The 16,661-nt window shown below is 44.9% G+C and overlaps 1 protein-coding gene across 1 annotated transcript; it reads right to left on the reverse strand.

Moving 5' to 3' along the window:
- Nucleotides 1–13,792: 13,792 nt before the first annotated feature.
- Nucleotides 13,793–14,890, reverse strand: LOC143962258 (olfactory receptor 1496-like). Its single transcript, XM_077471575.1, has one exon. The coding sequence runs from the start codon at nt 14,888–14,890 to the stop codon at nt 13,952–13,954; it is 939 nt and encodes a 312-aa protein (XP_077327701.1). The 3' UTR covers nt 13,793–13,951.
- Between the last annotated feature and the right edge of the window lie 1,771 nt (nt 14,891–16,661).

Consider the following 16,661-nt stretch of genomic DNA (forward strand, 5'->3'; position numbering starts at 1 on the left):
AGTGGTGTGAAAAAAGTGTTTGCCCCCTTCCTCATTTCCTGTTCCTTTGCATGTTTGTCACACTTAAGTGTTTCGGAACATCAAACCAATTTAAACAATAGTCAAGGACAACACAAGTAAACACAAAATGCAATTTGTAAATGAAGGTGTTTATTATTAAAGGTGAAAAAAAATCCAAACCATCATGGCCCTGTGTGAAAAAGTGATTGCCCCCTAAACCTAATAACTGGTTGGGCCACCCTTAGCAGCAACAACTGCAACCAAGCGTTTGCGATAACGTGCAATGAGGCTTTTACAGCGTCCTGGAGGAATTTTGGCCCACTCATCTTTGCAGAATTGTCCTAATTCAGTTACATTAGAGGGTTTTCGAGCATGAACGGCCTTTTTAAGGTCATACCACAACATCTCAATAGGATTCAGGTCAGGACTTTGGCTAGGCCACTCCAAAGTCTTCATTTTGTTTTTCTTCAGCCATTCGGTGGTGGACTTGCTGGTGTGTTTAGGATCATTGTCCTGCTGCAGAACCCAAGTTCGTTTCAGCTTGAGTACACGAACAGATGGTCGGACATTCTCCTTCAGGATCTCTTGGTAGACAGCAGAATTCATAGTTCCTTTTATCACGGCAAGTCTTCCAGGTCCTGAAGCAGCAAAACAGCCCCAGACCATCACACTACCACCACCATATTTTACTGTTGGTATAATGTTCTTTTTATGAAATGCAGTGTTCCTTCTACGCCAGATATACTTGGACACACACCTTCCAAAGAGTTCCACTTTTGTCTCATCGGTCCACAGAATGTTGTCCCAAAAGTCTTGGGGATCATCAAGATGTGTTGTGGAGAAATTGAGACGAGCTTTGATGTTCTTTTTGCTCAGCAGTGGTTTTCTCCTTGGAACTCTGCCATGCAGGCCATTTTTGCCCAGTCTTTTCCTGATGGTGGAGGCATGAACGCTGACCTTAACTGAGGCAAGTGAGGCCTGCAGTTCCTTGGACGTTGTTGTGGGGTCTTTTGTGACCTCTTGGATGAGTCGTCGCTGCGCTCTTGGGGTAATTTTGGGCGGCCGGCCACTCCTGGGAAGGTTCACCACTGTTCCATGTCTTCGCCATTTGTGGATAATGGCTCTCACTGTGGTTCGCTGGATTCCCAAAGCTTTGGAAATGGCTTTATAACCCTTTCCAGACTGATAGATCTCAATTACTTTCTTTCTCAATCGTTCCTGAATTTCTTTGGGTCTCGGCATGATGTGTAGCTTTTAAGGATCTTCTGATGGACCTTACTGTGTCAAGCAGCTCCTATTTAAGTGATGCCTTGATTGTGAACAGGTGTGGCAATAATCAGGCCTGGGTGTGGCTAGAGAAATTGAACTCAGGTGTGGACAACCACAGTTATAGTATGTTTTAACAAGGGGGGCAATCACTTTTTCACACAGGGCCATGATGGTTTGGATTTTTTTTCACCTTTAATAATAAACACCTTCATTTACAAATTGCATTTTGTGTTTACTTGTGTTGTCCTTGACTATTGTTTAACCACTTCAATACAGGGCACTTTCACCCCCTTCCTTCCCAGCCCAATTTTCAGCTTTCAGCGCTCTAGCGCTTTCAGTGACAATTGCGCGGTCATGCTACACTGTACCCAAATGAAATTGTTATCATTTTGTTCGCACAAATAGAGCTTTATTTTGGTGTTATTTATTCACGACTCCGGTTTTTTTTTTTTGCGATATAAGCGCAAAAAAAGCGGAAATTTGGGAAAAAAAAAATATTTTCTTTTTTCTATTTGAAAAGAAATCCAATAAAATCAAATTTTGTCATAAATTTAAGCCAAAATGTATTCTGCTACATGTTTTTGGTAAAAAAAATTCCGTTAAGTGTATAATAATTGGTTTGTGTGATCACGGACATATGTACGCAAATGATCATGTACATATGTGTGCAGGTGATCACGTACATATGTGTGCAGATAATCATTGGGACATGTGATTTTAGTGGGACATATGTGGGGGACATGTTTTTATTATTAGGGACATGTGTTTTTATTATTTGGGGACATGTATGTTTTGGGGACATGTGTGTTTTGGGGACATATGTGGGGACTGTGTTTTCACTGTGTGGTGTGTTGTGTGTTTACACTACACTGATGATCAGTGAGTAAAAAGCTGTGAAAAGCAGCCCATACTCACTGATCATCAGCCGGCTGCAGCGTTCTGCTCTCCTCTTCTCAGCGGTGACTTCCGTGTGAGGAGAGGAGAGCCGATTGCCTAGCAACCGGCTGTTTGTTTACATCACATGACGGCCGTGATTGGACACGGCCGTCATGTGATCAGGAGGGCCAATCACAGAGCCCTCCTGCCGATCTGAGATGTGCCGTGTCCGGGTGACACGAGCACATCGGGATCGCGCCGCTGCGCGGGCGCGCGCGCGCGCGATCCCGCTGCTCCTGAATGACGTTCCTGAACGTCCTATCAGGAGCAGGCGGCTCCCACCCGCCGTATATATACATTGGCCGGGTGGGAAGTGGTTAAATTGGTTTGATGTTCCGAAAACACTTAAGTGTGACAAACATGCAAAGGAACAGGAAATGAGGAAGGGGGCAAACACTTTTTCACACCACTGTATTTTTACCAAAGATATGTAGTAGTATAAATTTTGGCCAAAATTTATGAAGAAAAAAATTACTAATCTGCTAAATTTTATAACAGAAACGAAAAAAAAATTCATTTTTTCACAGAATTTTCGGTCTTTTTTCTTTTATAGCACAAAAAATAAAAAACTGAGAGGTGATTAAATACCACCAAAAGAAAGCTCTATTTGTGTGAAAAAAAGGACAAAAATTTCATATGGGTACAGTGTTGCATGACTGAGTAATTGTCATTCAAAATGTGAGAGCACCAAAAGCTGAAAATTGGTCTGGTTATTAAGGGTGTTTAAAATGGAAGTAAACCCTTCCAAACAACTTTGACCTACAGGTAAGCCTAGATTAAGGCTTACCTGTAGGTCCAAGTAATATCTCCTAAACCTATATGGTTTAGGAGATATTTGCCCGAAAATGGGCACCGCTGTCTACGGCGCATGCGCCGTAGACAGCGGCGCGCAGGCGCACTAAATGCGGCAAGTCCAAGAATGGATTTGCCAAATTTGTCTACTCCCGTGCGCATGCGCGGGAGTGACGTCATCGCGGCTCCGGCGAATGGCAGCGTCGGAGCTCCGAGACGCGACTCCCGTGCGCATGCGCGGGAGTGACGTCATCGCGGCTTCTCCGCTGTCATTCGTCGGAGCTGCGAGAGACGCCACAACCAAGATGGATGCGGCGGACTACAGGTGACAGCGGCGACTTCGCTGGCTCCTGTGTCAGGTAAGTGACACATAATGAGCTACTATGCGATGCATAGTAGTCCATTATGCTTTACCTTTGCAGGGAAAAAAAGAGGAAGTAAACCCATCAGGGTTTACTTCCTCTTTAAGTGCCCAGTGGTCAAGTGGTTATCGCTGGAGAGGGGGTAATAAGAAAATACTCATCTAACAGAATGAAACAAGATGGATATACAGGTTCGGGTCACTGGTGCCTGGGGGCCTCAACCTGGATATAGACTTAAACTGCTTTATATCCAACCCTTAAAACAACCCCTATTCCAACAAGGCACCCTAATACCTTAAACATATAATGTATATTATAGGTGTGAGTAACTTTATAGACCAACCATTAAAATAGCAGAATAACATTTTTTTTTTCAAGTATGGGTTAAAGGTCTGGGGAACAAGCCAGGCTCACATAGCCTTAATCCCCCTGTTTTAGTGGAGGTGGGGCATATAACCCCAAATATTATGGCTTGAGCATGCTAGCAAGGTATGGCACTAGCTGGGTTTGGCCTCTGCACTTTGATTAGGACTTTAATACCAATGGCAACACCCCATCTAGGTGTGGGAGCCCTGAAGTACAACTAGGTTATTAAAGCGGAGGTCCACCCTAAAATGGACCTCCGCTCATCGGAATCCCCCCCCCCTCCGGCGCCACAATCGGCACCTTTCAGGGGGGAGGGGGGTGCAGTTACCTGGATAATCCAGGTAACTGCACCCACTTCCTGGCTAGCTCTCTGCGGAACGAGCGTAGGTTACGCCCCCGTTCCGCAAGCGCCCGCCCCCTTCAGCAAGTGCCCCGCTGCCTGCTGGGAAACACACAGCTCCCAGAGGCAGCGGGGACCGTCCGGATTGCGCCGCGCGGCTCGCGCATGCGCAGTAGGGAACCGGGAAATGAAGCCGAAAGGCTCCATTTCCTGATTCCCATACCCAAGATGGCGGCGGGACCCGGCAGCCGAGCGAGCGATCGGCTTCGGGTGCCGACATCGCGGGCGCGCTGGACAGGTAAGTGTCACTATTTAAAAGTCAGCAGCTGCAGTATTTGTAGCTGCTGGCTTTTAAAAAAAAAAAAAAAAAACGCGGAGTCCCGGTGGACTCCCGCTTTAAGGAGAACTCCAGTGATGGATTTTAGCCACTAGACCAGGTATGGAGTGAATTATAGGACCTACTACATTTAATAACAAGTCATATGCTGAGTTTGAGGTTCCAGGCTAATTTAAAAGTATCCATATAAAATAATAACCAATATTTGATTTAAAAATAAGCCAGTCGCCTATTAGGTGCACCAGGCAATATCTGGATTGTCAAAGTTCACCTAGCTGTGAGTTGGGAACCGCCAGCTATTTCCATAGTAATTCCAGGTTAATTTAAAAGTACATATATAAACTAATAATTAATATTTGATATAAACAAAGCCCACCACCTAATAGCTTTACTAGGCAATATCTGGATTGTCAAAGTTTACTTAGCTGTAAGCTAGGAACCTCACAACTATTTCCATAGCAATTTCCAAGCCGACCACTGGGGTGGACTAGAACAGTGGAATCTGGCTGTGGAAGGGGAGGAGGGGGGGGGGGTCAGTTTAGTGGGGGTGTCTCCGACATTGTAATTGCTGAAAGGATGTAGCGGGACTGTTTCTAGTAACCTATACTCTATGGATGTTATAAAATGTCAGGGCTGAAATAGCCTGAATTTTTTCCCAATTATATGTTTGTTTTATCTGCTAATATTAGGACTGGAATGGATGATCGGTGATACGGGATACTTTGTTGATAACTGAGCCTAAGGGATATAGTTTAGGAATTATTGGGATCTACATTGCAGGGCACTGTGTGTTTCTTGCATGATGTATATTTCCATTTGCCGGTGCATTGGGATTGGCACAACATATTTTCCCTGTCCACTCGTAACCAACCAATAGGGGGTGGATCCTGCACGGCCGCTCACTATAAATGACATGAGGTGCACAAAGATGGCACTGCCTCAAGACGATGTCCAATGACGAAACCTTCCACATGAGGATACAATATCGGGGGGGGGGGGGGGGGGGGGGGGTCATAGAACAAGAAAACCACTACAATTTGACCCAGAGTTTGACAGCGCATCTGAGATTGTTCCTTGAGGGGCTGGAAGCTGTGGTTTTCTGGAGCCAGAAAGGATATCAGCCAAGCGAGTCTTTTAACAGGAATTCAAGGCGAGGGTCTCTGTGATGTTGACTATGGCAAGGCAGAGATCCTCTGGGCTGGATGGCTTAAGTAGGCAGGACTGAAGAGCAGGATATCAACAACAGCTGGGTACCTGTGTATAGATAGGGGCTGGCAATTAGCCAACAGCTGAGTGGCCAGCTCAGAGAAGGAAGGGCTGAGCCCAGCCCTGACATTCTGGTTTTCCACTCATCGCCCTCCTTAATCCTCACGAGATTGTATGCCCCTCTCAAATCAAACTTCATGAAAACCATTGCTCCCTTGAGGCGGTCTGGGCCTGCAACATAGGTTGTACCGGGCAGCCAAAGTGGGAGATTCCAGGTGAGCCATGCGACTCAGGAGCGTTTGTAATCTCATGGCAAACTGATCCATGCAGTGATCCAGTTCATCCAATCCATAAAAAATATTACCAACATTGATTGAATCTTCTGAATTCATGGCCTTTGCCTACTGTCAAAAACCATGAAATCAGACTGAGACAGAAGTACAGTTAAATCACACATGTTTAATAATAAAAGTAAAAAGAACAAACATAGTCAATACATAGCCAAAGTTTAGTAACCGGAACAGATAGACAGCCAAGCCAGAAGTCAGGGATCAATGAAGTGGAACAGCAAGCAGGATCTGGAGCCAGAAGGGATGCCAGCAAAGCAAGTCTTTAAACAGGAATGCAGGCGATGTTAACTAAGGCAAAGGCAGAGATCCTTTGGGCTGGACAGCTTAAGTAGGCAGGACTGATGAGCAGGATATCATCAACAGCTGAGTAACTGTGAAGAGATAGGAGCTGGCAATTAGCTGACAGGTCAGCTCTGAGAAGGAAAGGCTGAGCCCAGCCCTGACACTCAGTTGCTGAACCGTAAAAAAAAAAAAAAATACCGTCCCAGCCATTCACATGCTCAGTATCTAAATTCTAGCTTGACCAAATTGCTAGGACTACAACTGCTGCCTTTTAATCTCTAATTTCGTGAATTTGTGGAATGTGTTGTACCAGAGTGGCAGGTTTCAAAAATAATTTTCTTTTCATGTAAGACCATTCCAGCTCTCTATCGTCATGTGGAAGGCAATGTTTTGTCCTTCGACAGAGCGGTTAGCAGCAAGGTTCACATTACTGCTGACTCATGGTCCAGCAGGCATGGTCAGGAACGTTACCTTTCCTTCACTGTGCACTGGGTAACCCTGCTGGCAGCTGGGAAGGATACAGGACAGGGTTCAGTGTTGGAGCTTGTTCCGCCACCATGCCTCCAATAAGCTGGTGGTGATTCTGCCACATCTGTCTGCTCCACCCCTCCTCTTCTTCTCCCTCTTTGGCATCTTCTGCTGAATTGTCCTCTGAGCCAGCAGTGCTCCCTAAGCGTTCAAGGGGCTATGCAAGCAGTCAGGCTAAAATATGCCATGCGGTGCTTCAGTTGGTCTGTCTCGGGGACAGGAGCCACACTGGGGCAGAGATTCTGTCAGCTCTGCAGAGGCAGGCTCAGAAGTGGTTGACGCCAGCAGCTTGAGTCAGGAACAGTTGCATGCAACAATGGCACCAACCTTCTCTCCGCCTTCTGACAGGGACACCACACATCATGAATATGGTGGTGCAGTGTTTCTTGACCAGGTACCCAGGCTTACAAGATCTTCTGAGGCAGGCCAGAAAAGTCTGTGGTCATTTCTGGCGGTCATACAATGCCAGTGCTCGGTTGGTTGACATTCAATAGGAATTCAACCTGCCCACCAACCGCCTCATTTGTGATATGCCCACCAGGTGGAACTCAATATTAGCCACGCTGCAGCTGCACACACAGCAGAGGGCCATCAATGAGTACCTGTGTGAGTATGGCACCAGAACAGGCTCAGGGGAGCTTGGCTTCTTTTTGCCACTCCAGTAGCTACTGATTAAGGATGCATGCACTGTCCTGTCACCATTTGAGGAGTCCACAAGGATGGTGAGCAGCGACAATGCATGTATCAGTGACACTGTCCTTATAGTCTTCTTGCTGGAGCACACGTTTCATGTAATCATGGATGGGGCACTTGAGGCAGAACAGCGGGAAGAAGAGGAGGACCTCCTTTCCTCTCAAGCACCCCTTTATGCAGATTCCATTCCTGCGGGGACGCCAGACACACAATAGGAAGAGGAGGAGTATTGTGTCAGCATGGATGTAGAGCATAACATGTAGCAGTCTTCAAGGGATGGTTTTCAGTCCCCAGAAACCCAAGCGGTTGTACGTGGCTGGGAGGAGGTAGTTCCTGGCAATGTCATCCTTAGTGACCCAGAGAACTCAGAATCTCATGCCTCTTCAAAATGATGCTGCATGGGCTCCCTGATCCTGCAAAGCCTGCCAAAGGACCCGAGGATTCTTGGTATCAAGGAGAGGGATCACTGGCTGGTAACCCTTCTAGATCCATGTTACAAGGGTAAAGTTGCAGAGCTCATCTTGCTTTAGTAGCGGGAGCAAAGTATGAAATATCTTCAGGACGCCTTGAAGAAAAAATTTGTGTAACGCCTTTTCAGAGCCAGGCAGGCTACCATTTCCTGGTCCTGGACGTCTTTCTGAGGCTTTGCCAGGTCAGAGGAACAGCGGTAAAGAAGGTGGCCGGCTGACAGATACCTTTAAACAATTTTTTAGTCCTCAGCGCCCATTGACAGCATCTGCATTATATGATGAAGGAATATCTAAGGGCAAGAGCAGACTTGGAGACCTTTCCAACTGAGCATCCACTGGGTTATTGGGTCTTGAGGATGGACCACTGTCCAGAACTGGCTCAATATGCAATCAAACTACTGGCCTGTCCTGCATCTTGCGTGCTTTCTGAATGGACATTCAGTGGTGCTGGAGGGTTTTTAACGGATCAAAGAGTGTTCCTGTTCACAGACTCTGTTGATAGGCTTACATTTATCAAAATTAATCTGTCCTGGTGTCAGGGCTGAGCCCTTCCTTTTCTGAGCTGGCTACTCAGCTGACGGATAATTGCCAGCTCCCATATCTCCACAGTTACTCACCTGTTGATAATATGGTAATCCACAGAGTTGGTCTCCGGAGTCCGTTAAGGCCTTTGAGACCTCTGAGAACGTCCTACCTCTGAGAGCGCTATGCATCCTTGTGGCTACTTTTCCAAGAAATTGTCACCTGCGGAGTGCAATTATTAGACTGGTGACAGAGAGCTGTTAGCGATCATTTTAGCCCTGAAAGAATGGAGACCACAACCTTGAAGATACCATTGTGCCGGTTATCATTTTTACTGACCATTAGAATATCACATTGTTGTCTGAGGCTAAACACCTCTCTCCCAGAAGGGTGCGATGGGCTCTTTTCTTGTCAAGTTTCAATTACATTGTCTCATTCTTACCTGGTACTAGGAATGTAAGTGCTGACGCTCTGTCACAACAATTTTCTTCCACTTCTCATTTCTCCTCCTCTCATTTCTCCTTGCTGCTCAGGTCCATGCGCCTCTTGAGAAACCTTGTGACCACTGCTTTGTCCCAGAGAGTCTCTGTACTGCCATGCTCCAGACATACCATTCTCCCAAGGCTGCTGGCCACCCTGGGAAGAATCAACTCTTTTGGGCCATTTCCCAACAATTCTGGTGGCCAAGTCTACGTGCTAATGTAACTACCTTCGTAGCTGCCTGTTCTGTGTGTGCTCAGAGTAAGACTTCCTGACAGCTTACAGTGGGCCTCCTACAACCCATACCCAATGGAGAGAGGTACTGGACCCACCTGTCTATGGATTTCATTGTGGGGTTACCCAACTTCCAAGGCGACACAGTTATCCTTATGGTGGTTGACCTGTTCTCAAAAATGTCTCATTGAATTCCACTTAAGAAGTTGCTCACTTCTAAGGAACTGGTTTCCATTTTTGCTCGGGAGATCTTTCGCTTACATGGGCTACTCAAGGTGATTGTCTCGGACAAGTAGTCAGTTTGTGTCCCGGTTCTGGCAAGCCTTTTGTGCGCAGTTGGGAATTCAGCTTGCTTTTTCCTCTGCGTATCACCCACAGTCTAATGGGGCCACAGAATGAGCCAATCAGTCCTTGGAGCAATTCGTACCTTTCTATATTTATGAGCATCTTAACAACTGGTCTGACCTATTACCATGGGCAGAGTTTGCTCACAATAGTGCCTTGAATTCTGCTTCCCGATTGTCCCCATTTATGGTGAACTATGGTTTCCAACCTGCCATGTTGCTTGACTCATTTGTTCCGCAGAGTATTCCTGCATTAAAGGAGCATCCCCATGGTCTTCATTCCACTTAAGCACAAGTCCAGGAGGCTTTGTGACATGCTAATGATAGTTACAAACTCCTTGCTGACTGCAGATGCTTGCACCTTCCTACCAGGTTGGGGACAGGGATTCGCTGTCATCTCGCAACCTCCGACTTCATGTTCCCTCTCTGAAGTTTGTACCTTGGGCCTTTCCATATTCTTTGCAGGATTAACCCAGTGGCTTACGCATTGGACCTCCCTTCTAATATGCGTATTTTGAATGTATTTCATGTCTCCTTATTATAACCTTTGGTCTGCACCCGCTTTACCACCTCTGTGCCACGTCCTCACCCTGTACAGGTTGAGAGCCATGAGTAGCATAAAATACAGTCCATTGTTGACTCCCATAGGTTCCATGGGCACACACAGTACCTGGTGCATTGGAAGGGGTATGGTGCGGAGGAACGCTCTTGGGTCTCATCTTCAGATGTAGATGCCCCTGTCCTCCTCCATGATTTCCATAGACGTGTTCCCATCAAGCCTGGTGGTCCTCCAAAGGGGGAGGGGTCATTGAGGAGGGATACTGTCAGGGCTGGGCTCAGCCCTTCCCTCTCTGAGCTGGCTGCTCAGTTGTCATTTAATTGCCAGCTCCTATCTCTCTGCAGTTATTCACCCATTGATGATATCCTGCTCATCAGTCCTGTCTACTTAAACCATCCAGCCCAGAGGATCTCTGCCTTTGCCTTATTCAACATCACAGAGACTATCACTTATGTTCCTGTTTAAAGACTTGCTTGGCTGACATCCCTTCTGGCTCCAGATCCTGCTTGCTGTTTCACTATTCTACTCCCTTACTTTCTGGATTGGCTGACTATCCATACTGGCTACCGAACTTTGGCTATGTTTTGACTATATTTGTTCTTTTTACTTTTATTATTAAACAAGTGTGATTTAACTGCACTTCTGTCTCTGTCTGATTTCATGGTTTCTGACACCCGACTGACTGATTGAATTTGCTAGGGATCTGGGATCCCTTGAAGACTGCCTATGCTGCCTATCCTATTCCTGAATCATGATTATGCTAGCTTTCAATAATATTTTTGGTTTGGGTCACCACCAACACCTACGGCCCAATTTTCTTCACCTGTTTAACAGGGGCATGTAGTTCCTGTGCCCAACAAGAGTAACTGCGAGGGGTTACAGTGTTCAGGTACTGCCAACATCCAAGGCCCAATTTCTCTGCACCTCTTTGACAGGGGCATGTGATTTAAATTTTTCACTAACTTTTTACAGCAGGACCAGTTCCTAACAAGAGTAACTGTGAGGGGTTACAGTGTTCTTGGTAACCTTGGGCCTGGGCTCAGGTGTGGACGGGACACTCGTACAAACCATAGGAGTCTCCTGGACAGGAGGCACAGGAGGAGCAAGAGAGGACAGCAGGAGAGAGCACTGGCAGGCAAGTCTCCAGGGAGAGGAACAACTGGTCGCAGCCAGGAGGGCTGGTGAGTGACATGCACAGACCTGAGAGAACTGGGGAGGCACACTTGAGAGGACTGGGAGGATGCAGTCTGGGATGTGTGCAGAGCCAGAGGAATGGGCTTTGGTGTCATGGGCAGTGAAGAAGGGCAGCAGCAGCCAGGACGTCTGGCAGAGCTTGAAGATGGCTGACTGGGCTCAGTAGCCACATGTAGGACAGCTAGCACAAGAGACTTGCTACACTATAAGGGCCCGCAGTCCCTGCCTGTAAAGGGCAATTGCTAAGGTCTGGCTGAGACAGTGTCAGGCCTAACCACATGGTAGTAGCTGTGCCTGGAAGTGCATGGCAGTAGAGTGCTGGAGGAGCTGAGGAGTAATATTTTGCAGTAATAGTTGTGCTGGAGGAAGAGAGGCCTGAGAGTATATAAGTTGTCCCGATTGATTATTCTAAAATTCACGAATTGATTGTTCTAAAATTCACAAATTTATTGTTCTAAAGTGCACCAATTAATTGTTCTAAAATTTACTGGGCATCCCATACTTACTATACCCTATCCAAGTTCAATCTGTTCAGTAAAAATTTAAAAAAAAGCTAATGGACTGTTCATTGCCTTGGAGTGACTGAGGACTGAATGCCAGGCTGGGCAGGCTGACAGGTGGGCCACAGCACTGAGCAGAAATAAATATTATAGTGGAGAGTATATAGTGCCATCAGTGCAGTATATATTAAACATTTCAGAGTATATAGTGCAGTCAGTGTAGTATATATAATACAGTGAAGAATATATAGTGTAGTCAGTGTAGCATATATAATACAGTGCAGTGTATATAGTGCAGTGAAGAGTACAGAATATAGTGTATTGAAGTAGCTAAGGGGAACCCTATGACAGAATTAAGGAAAAAAACTCATGTGGTCCACCCCAAAATCCATAGCAGGCCCTTTGGGACTGGTATCAATTTTAGGGGGATATGTAAATTTGGTAAAAACTGTTGCGCACAACCTTTGCCCGGTGAGTCTAATATAAATTGTAGGATGCTGCTCACATATAAAAGTGTTCCCTGCACTCCAAAATCTAAATAAACAGTGTTTATTTAGAGTTTATTTAAATTTTAAGGGGAACTCCATGCCAAAATTGTAAAAAAAATTGGTGGGGGGACCCCCTAAAATACATACCAGACCCTTATCTGAGCAAGCAGGAAAGGGGAGGGACGAGTGAGCACCTCCCCACCCTCCTGAACCATACCAGGCTGCTTGCCCTCAACATGAGGAGGGTGCTTTGGGGTGCCCCACAAAGCGCCTTGTATGTGGGATGTGGATGAAGGTAGTAAGGTAGTAAATGAAGGTGAAGGTAGTAAATGCTGACATTCTTCTATATCCTATGACATGAGGAATAGGGTTCCCCGAAGAAGTTTAGGAAGGTGTAATTTCAGTCGCTAGAGAGGGAGGTGGATCAATGAGCAGGTAAGGGGGGAGAGGAGATGCTACATGATCAATGTGTTTTGATAGGCCCTAACTGAAGTTAAGGGTTAAAAGTACTGCACACTCCTAAAAATTATGAGGTTTTGGATCAGCATTCTCCATCTGCTAATTGCCAATGGTTTCATGTATATAGTTGAATTACACAAGGGGGGGGGGGGGGCTCATTGGATCCTTGGTCTTTTAGGGTGTTTGGGGGTCTTTTGGGAGGGGAGGGGGGAGTTTTAATAGTAATTTATTGTTGAAATTGCTGGGGCATAACGTCTTGTTTGTTCGTAGTTAAAAAATAAAAATAATCCAAATAACACACTTTTTGGAAAACTGAAGTCGGATATGTGACTCTGGCAGGAATTCTTTATGATTAGAGGTACTGCCCTTTTTGGCTGGTACTTTGAACTGTATAATTTTCTTATGCCTGTTTTACATTTGTATGTGAACTATATTTTCTGCTAATAAAGTCTTAAAAAAAAAAGATTAATAGAAAGCTGCTCTACTCACAGGACAGCTCTGAAAGTCTCTGCCTATGTGGAGGGGGGAGGGGGGTGCCTTTGCTCCAATTGGCTGTCTCCCAGTGTAATCCAACACCATACTGCTACTGCTGAATGAGTAAGTGAAAATTCTAACATGATATGTACTTTATAAACAGTATATAAAGCTGAAGACAACAGCTATACATGTAAAACTTATGTAGGGAGATTTGTTTCATCCCTTTGTATCATCTGAGGCTGTTCACTTCACTGGGTATATGTGAAGGTTTACATCCTTTTGCAGGTATGGGTACTAAGGGGTAATATTATAGAAAATTTGCCTGATATAACAACTCATAAATATTTTAAGAATAGTAATGCTTTTATGCCATATTGCAATCTTGGTTTTATTTGGTTACACCAAACATTCATTTTATTTTGATTTTTCTTCTGTTCGCTCACTTTTGTAAATGAATAAAAAATAAATTACAATACATATTTTTAAAAGCATTCTTATTTTACAGCATTTCTTCACATCTACCTAAAACATTTGCACAGTACTATATGTCATCTTGATGGCATATATTTTACTAAACCACAATAGAGGAAGATGTTGCCATGAATCAAGTAAATAGGACAATTTTCAAAACAGGGATAGAAAATTTACCTGATAAAACCACTCATAAATATTTTAAGAATATTAATGTCTGCATGCCATGTGTAAACATTTTGCGTATATAAAAAAGTGAAGGTTGCATATTCAGAAGCATTCATTTCCAAATTTAGGCTGCAGGCATAGTCCTAATACCACTCACAGTTCTCTGTATGACCCTTGTGATATCTTTATTCCGCAAACTATACACTATTGGATTCAGCATGGGCACCAAAGTTATAAACATGACTGCGAAAACCTTGTCTTGATGCAGTGAATATTGCATGTACAAGCACAGAGCTGAGCCATAGTATACTACAACTATAATGATATGGGAGGTACAACTAAAAAATTTTTTTTTCCTTCCAACAGAGGATTTAATTTTAAGGATGGTGGAAATAATGCGGGCATAAGAAGTCAAAATCAAAAGCATTGGAACTGCCCCAATGAACATGCCATCTACAAGAATAAAACCTCTCAAGAAATGCGTGTCACTGGAAGAGACAGTGAGCAGGGCTTTCAGGTCACAGAAGAAATTGTCAACTTCTTTGATTCCTGTGAATGTTAAGTCATGTGCAAAGGAGGTAAGAATGAGCGCATTGACAGCGGCCATAAACCAGGCAGGAAATGCTAGGAGCACACAAACCCTTCTGTTCATAATGACTGCATAATGTAGAGGGAAGCATATGGCTACATAGCGGTCAACGGCCATTGCGGTCAACAAGAAGGACTCTGTGTCAGCAAAGAACAAAAAATAATAGAGCTGGGCCATGCAGGCATTGTAAGACATAAAATGATCACCTGTGTTGGTGATATACAGCAGTTTTGGAACAGTTGTAGAGACATACAAATTGTCCACGACTGAAAGATTAGATAGGAAGAAGTACATGGATGTGTGCAGCTGGGGCACAAGACAAACTAAGGTAAGTATTAAATTGTTTCCAATTAAAATAATTAAATATACCAACAAAATCACTGCTAACAACAGAAATTGTCCATTTTCAGAGGTGGAAAATGCCAGGATGTGGAAACCGGTGTTAGAGGTGCTATTTGTTAACTGCCCATTCATCCTGTGTTCTGAAAAAGCATTTTTTGGTTAGACAACACTTTATGGAAAAATATAATCCCTCAGCAGCCTATAATCTTTTATAAACAGCCAATTCTAGTTAGTGATGACCAAACGGTTCGGTCCAAGCATAAGTTCGGGCCGAACTTTGGTTGTTCGGATGTTCTACGAACACCGAGCAATGGGGGTTATTTACAAAAGGTAAATCCACTTTGCACTACAAGTGCACTTGAAAGTGCAGTCACTCTAAATCTAAGGGGTAGATCTGAAATGAGTGGAAGCTCTGCTGATTTTACCATCCAATCATGTGCAAGCTAAAATGCTGTTTTTTTTATTTTCCTTGCATACCCCCCTCAAATCTACAGTGACTTTACTTCTAAGTGCACTTGCAGTGCAAAGTGTATTTTCCTTTAGTAAATAAACCCCAATACGCGGTGTAAATAAGCCACCTATATGCGGTATTCAGGGCAACTTCGAAAGCCGCCGGAACACCGTTAAGGTCTATGGGACACTAACACGAAAAATCAAAAGTTCTTATTTTAAAGGCTTATATGCAAGTTATTGTCATAAAAAGTGTTTGGGGACCCAGGTCCTGCCCCAGGGGACATGTATCAATGCCAATTTTTTTTTTTAAAATGGCTGTTTTTTCGGGAGCAGTGATTTTTTAAATGCTTAAAGTGAAACAATAAAAATGAAATATTATTCCAGGGCCTCCACTGCACCCCCAGTCCAGGGCCTCCCCTGCACCCCCCAGTCCAGGGCCTCCTCTGCACCCACCCCCAGCCCAGGGACTCCTCTGCAACCCCCCCCAGTCCAGGGCCTCCTCTTCACCCCATTGTTTAGTCCAGGGCCTTCTTTGAAGAATCCCTTTCTCTGGGATGCCTCACGCAGAGAAGATATAGGCTGTTTGGGCACTGGGCAGGACTAGGAAGGAGACCTGCCTGTCCATTACACTTGATCGGGCAGCAGTGACACCCTGAGAGCAGCGGTTCCCAGTGCAGGTGGGGGCAAGACCACTGGCAGCGCCCCCTAGATGCATCACCCGGAGCAGGCGCTCCCCCTAGTTTCGGCCCTGAGAGAGTGTGACCATAATTCAAACCTGACAATTTTTTTAATCTTTCCCCACTCTACCCATAATTAAAACATTTGGATGTAGATACAATTGAATGTTAACTATTCTAAGTGAACATTCCTTCTACTTTAGTAAACACAAAAAACAGGGAGAAGGTGCGCCAGACTAAGTGCAGTATAAACGATAAAGTATTTATTAAAATAAAAAACATACGGCCAAATGGCTACTCACAAAGGTCAGAGTGATTTAGGCATGTAAATTAGATAGGGATGTATCCATGTCTCAATCCGGTCCACGGGGTTTGCAGAGCTGATGGAGTATAAAAGCAGACAGGGGGGACGACAATAGGCTTGCCTCTGTGTTCCAAAAGCTGATTTGGAGCAGCACCTCTGTATTTCTAATAGTTTTCATCGGTTTCCAGCTTTGTTAAGCGTCCGGATGGTCAGATGGCCGGAACCGGAAGTGCGTTCCAGCGTGGAACGCAAGCTCTGGGATCCGGAAGTGACGCGTGGGCCAATCAGAAGGCGCGTTTCACAACTTCAGTTGTTTCCTCAGTTCTGAAGTTGGCCCACTCACAAAGCCTAATCCTCAAAGGTCTCTTTGTGCGGCCTACATACTGTAGACCGCAGCTACATTCTAGAAAACTGCGGTCTACAGTATGTAGGCCGCACAAAGAGACCTTTGAGGATTAGGCTTAAGGAA

The sequence above is a fragment of the Lithobates pipiens genome, unplaced genomic scaffold, assembly GCF_037356315.1.
Source record: "Lithobates pipiens isolate NorthernLeopardFrog02 unplaced genomic scaffold, aLitPip1_a1.2 Scaffold_8, whole genome shotgun sequence".
In the NCBI taxonomy this organism is placed as follows: Eukaryota; Metazoa; Chordata; class Amphibia; order Anura; family Ranidae; genus Lithobates; species Lithobates pipiens.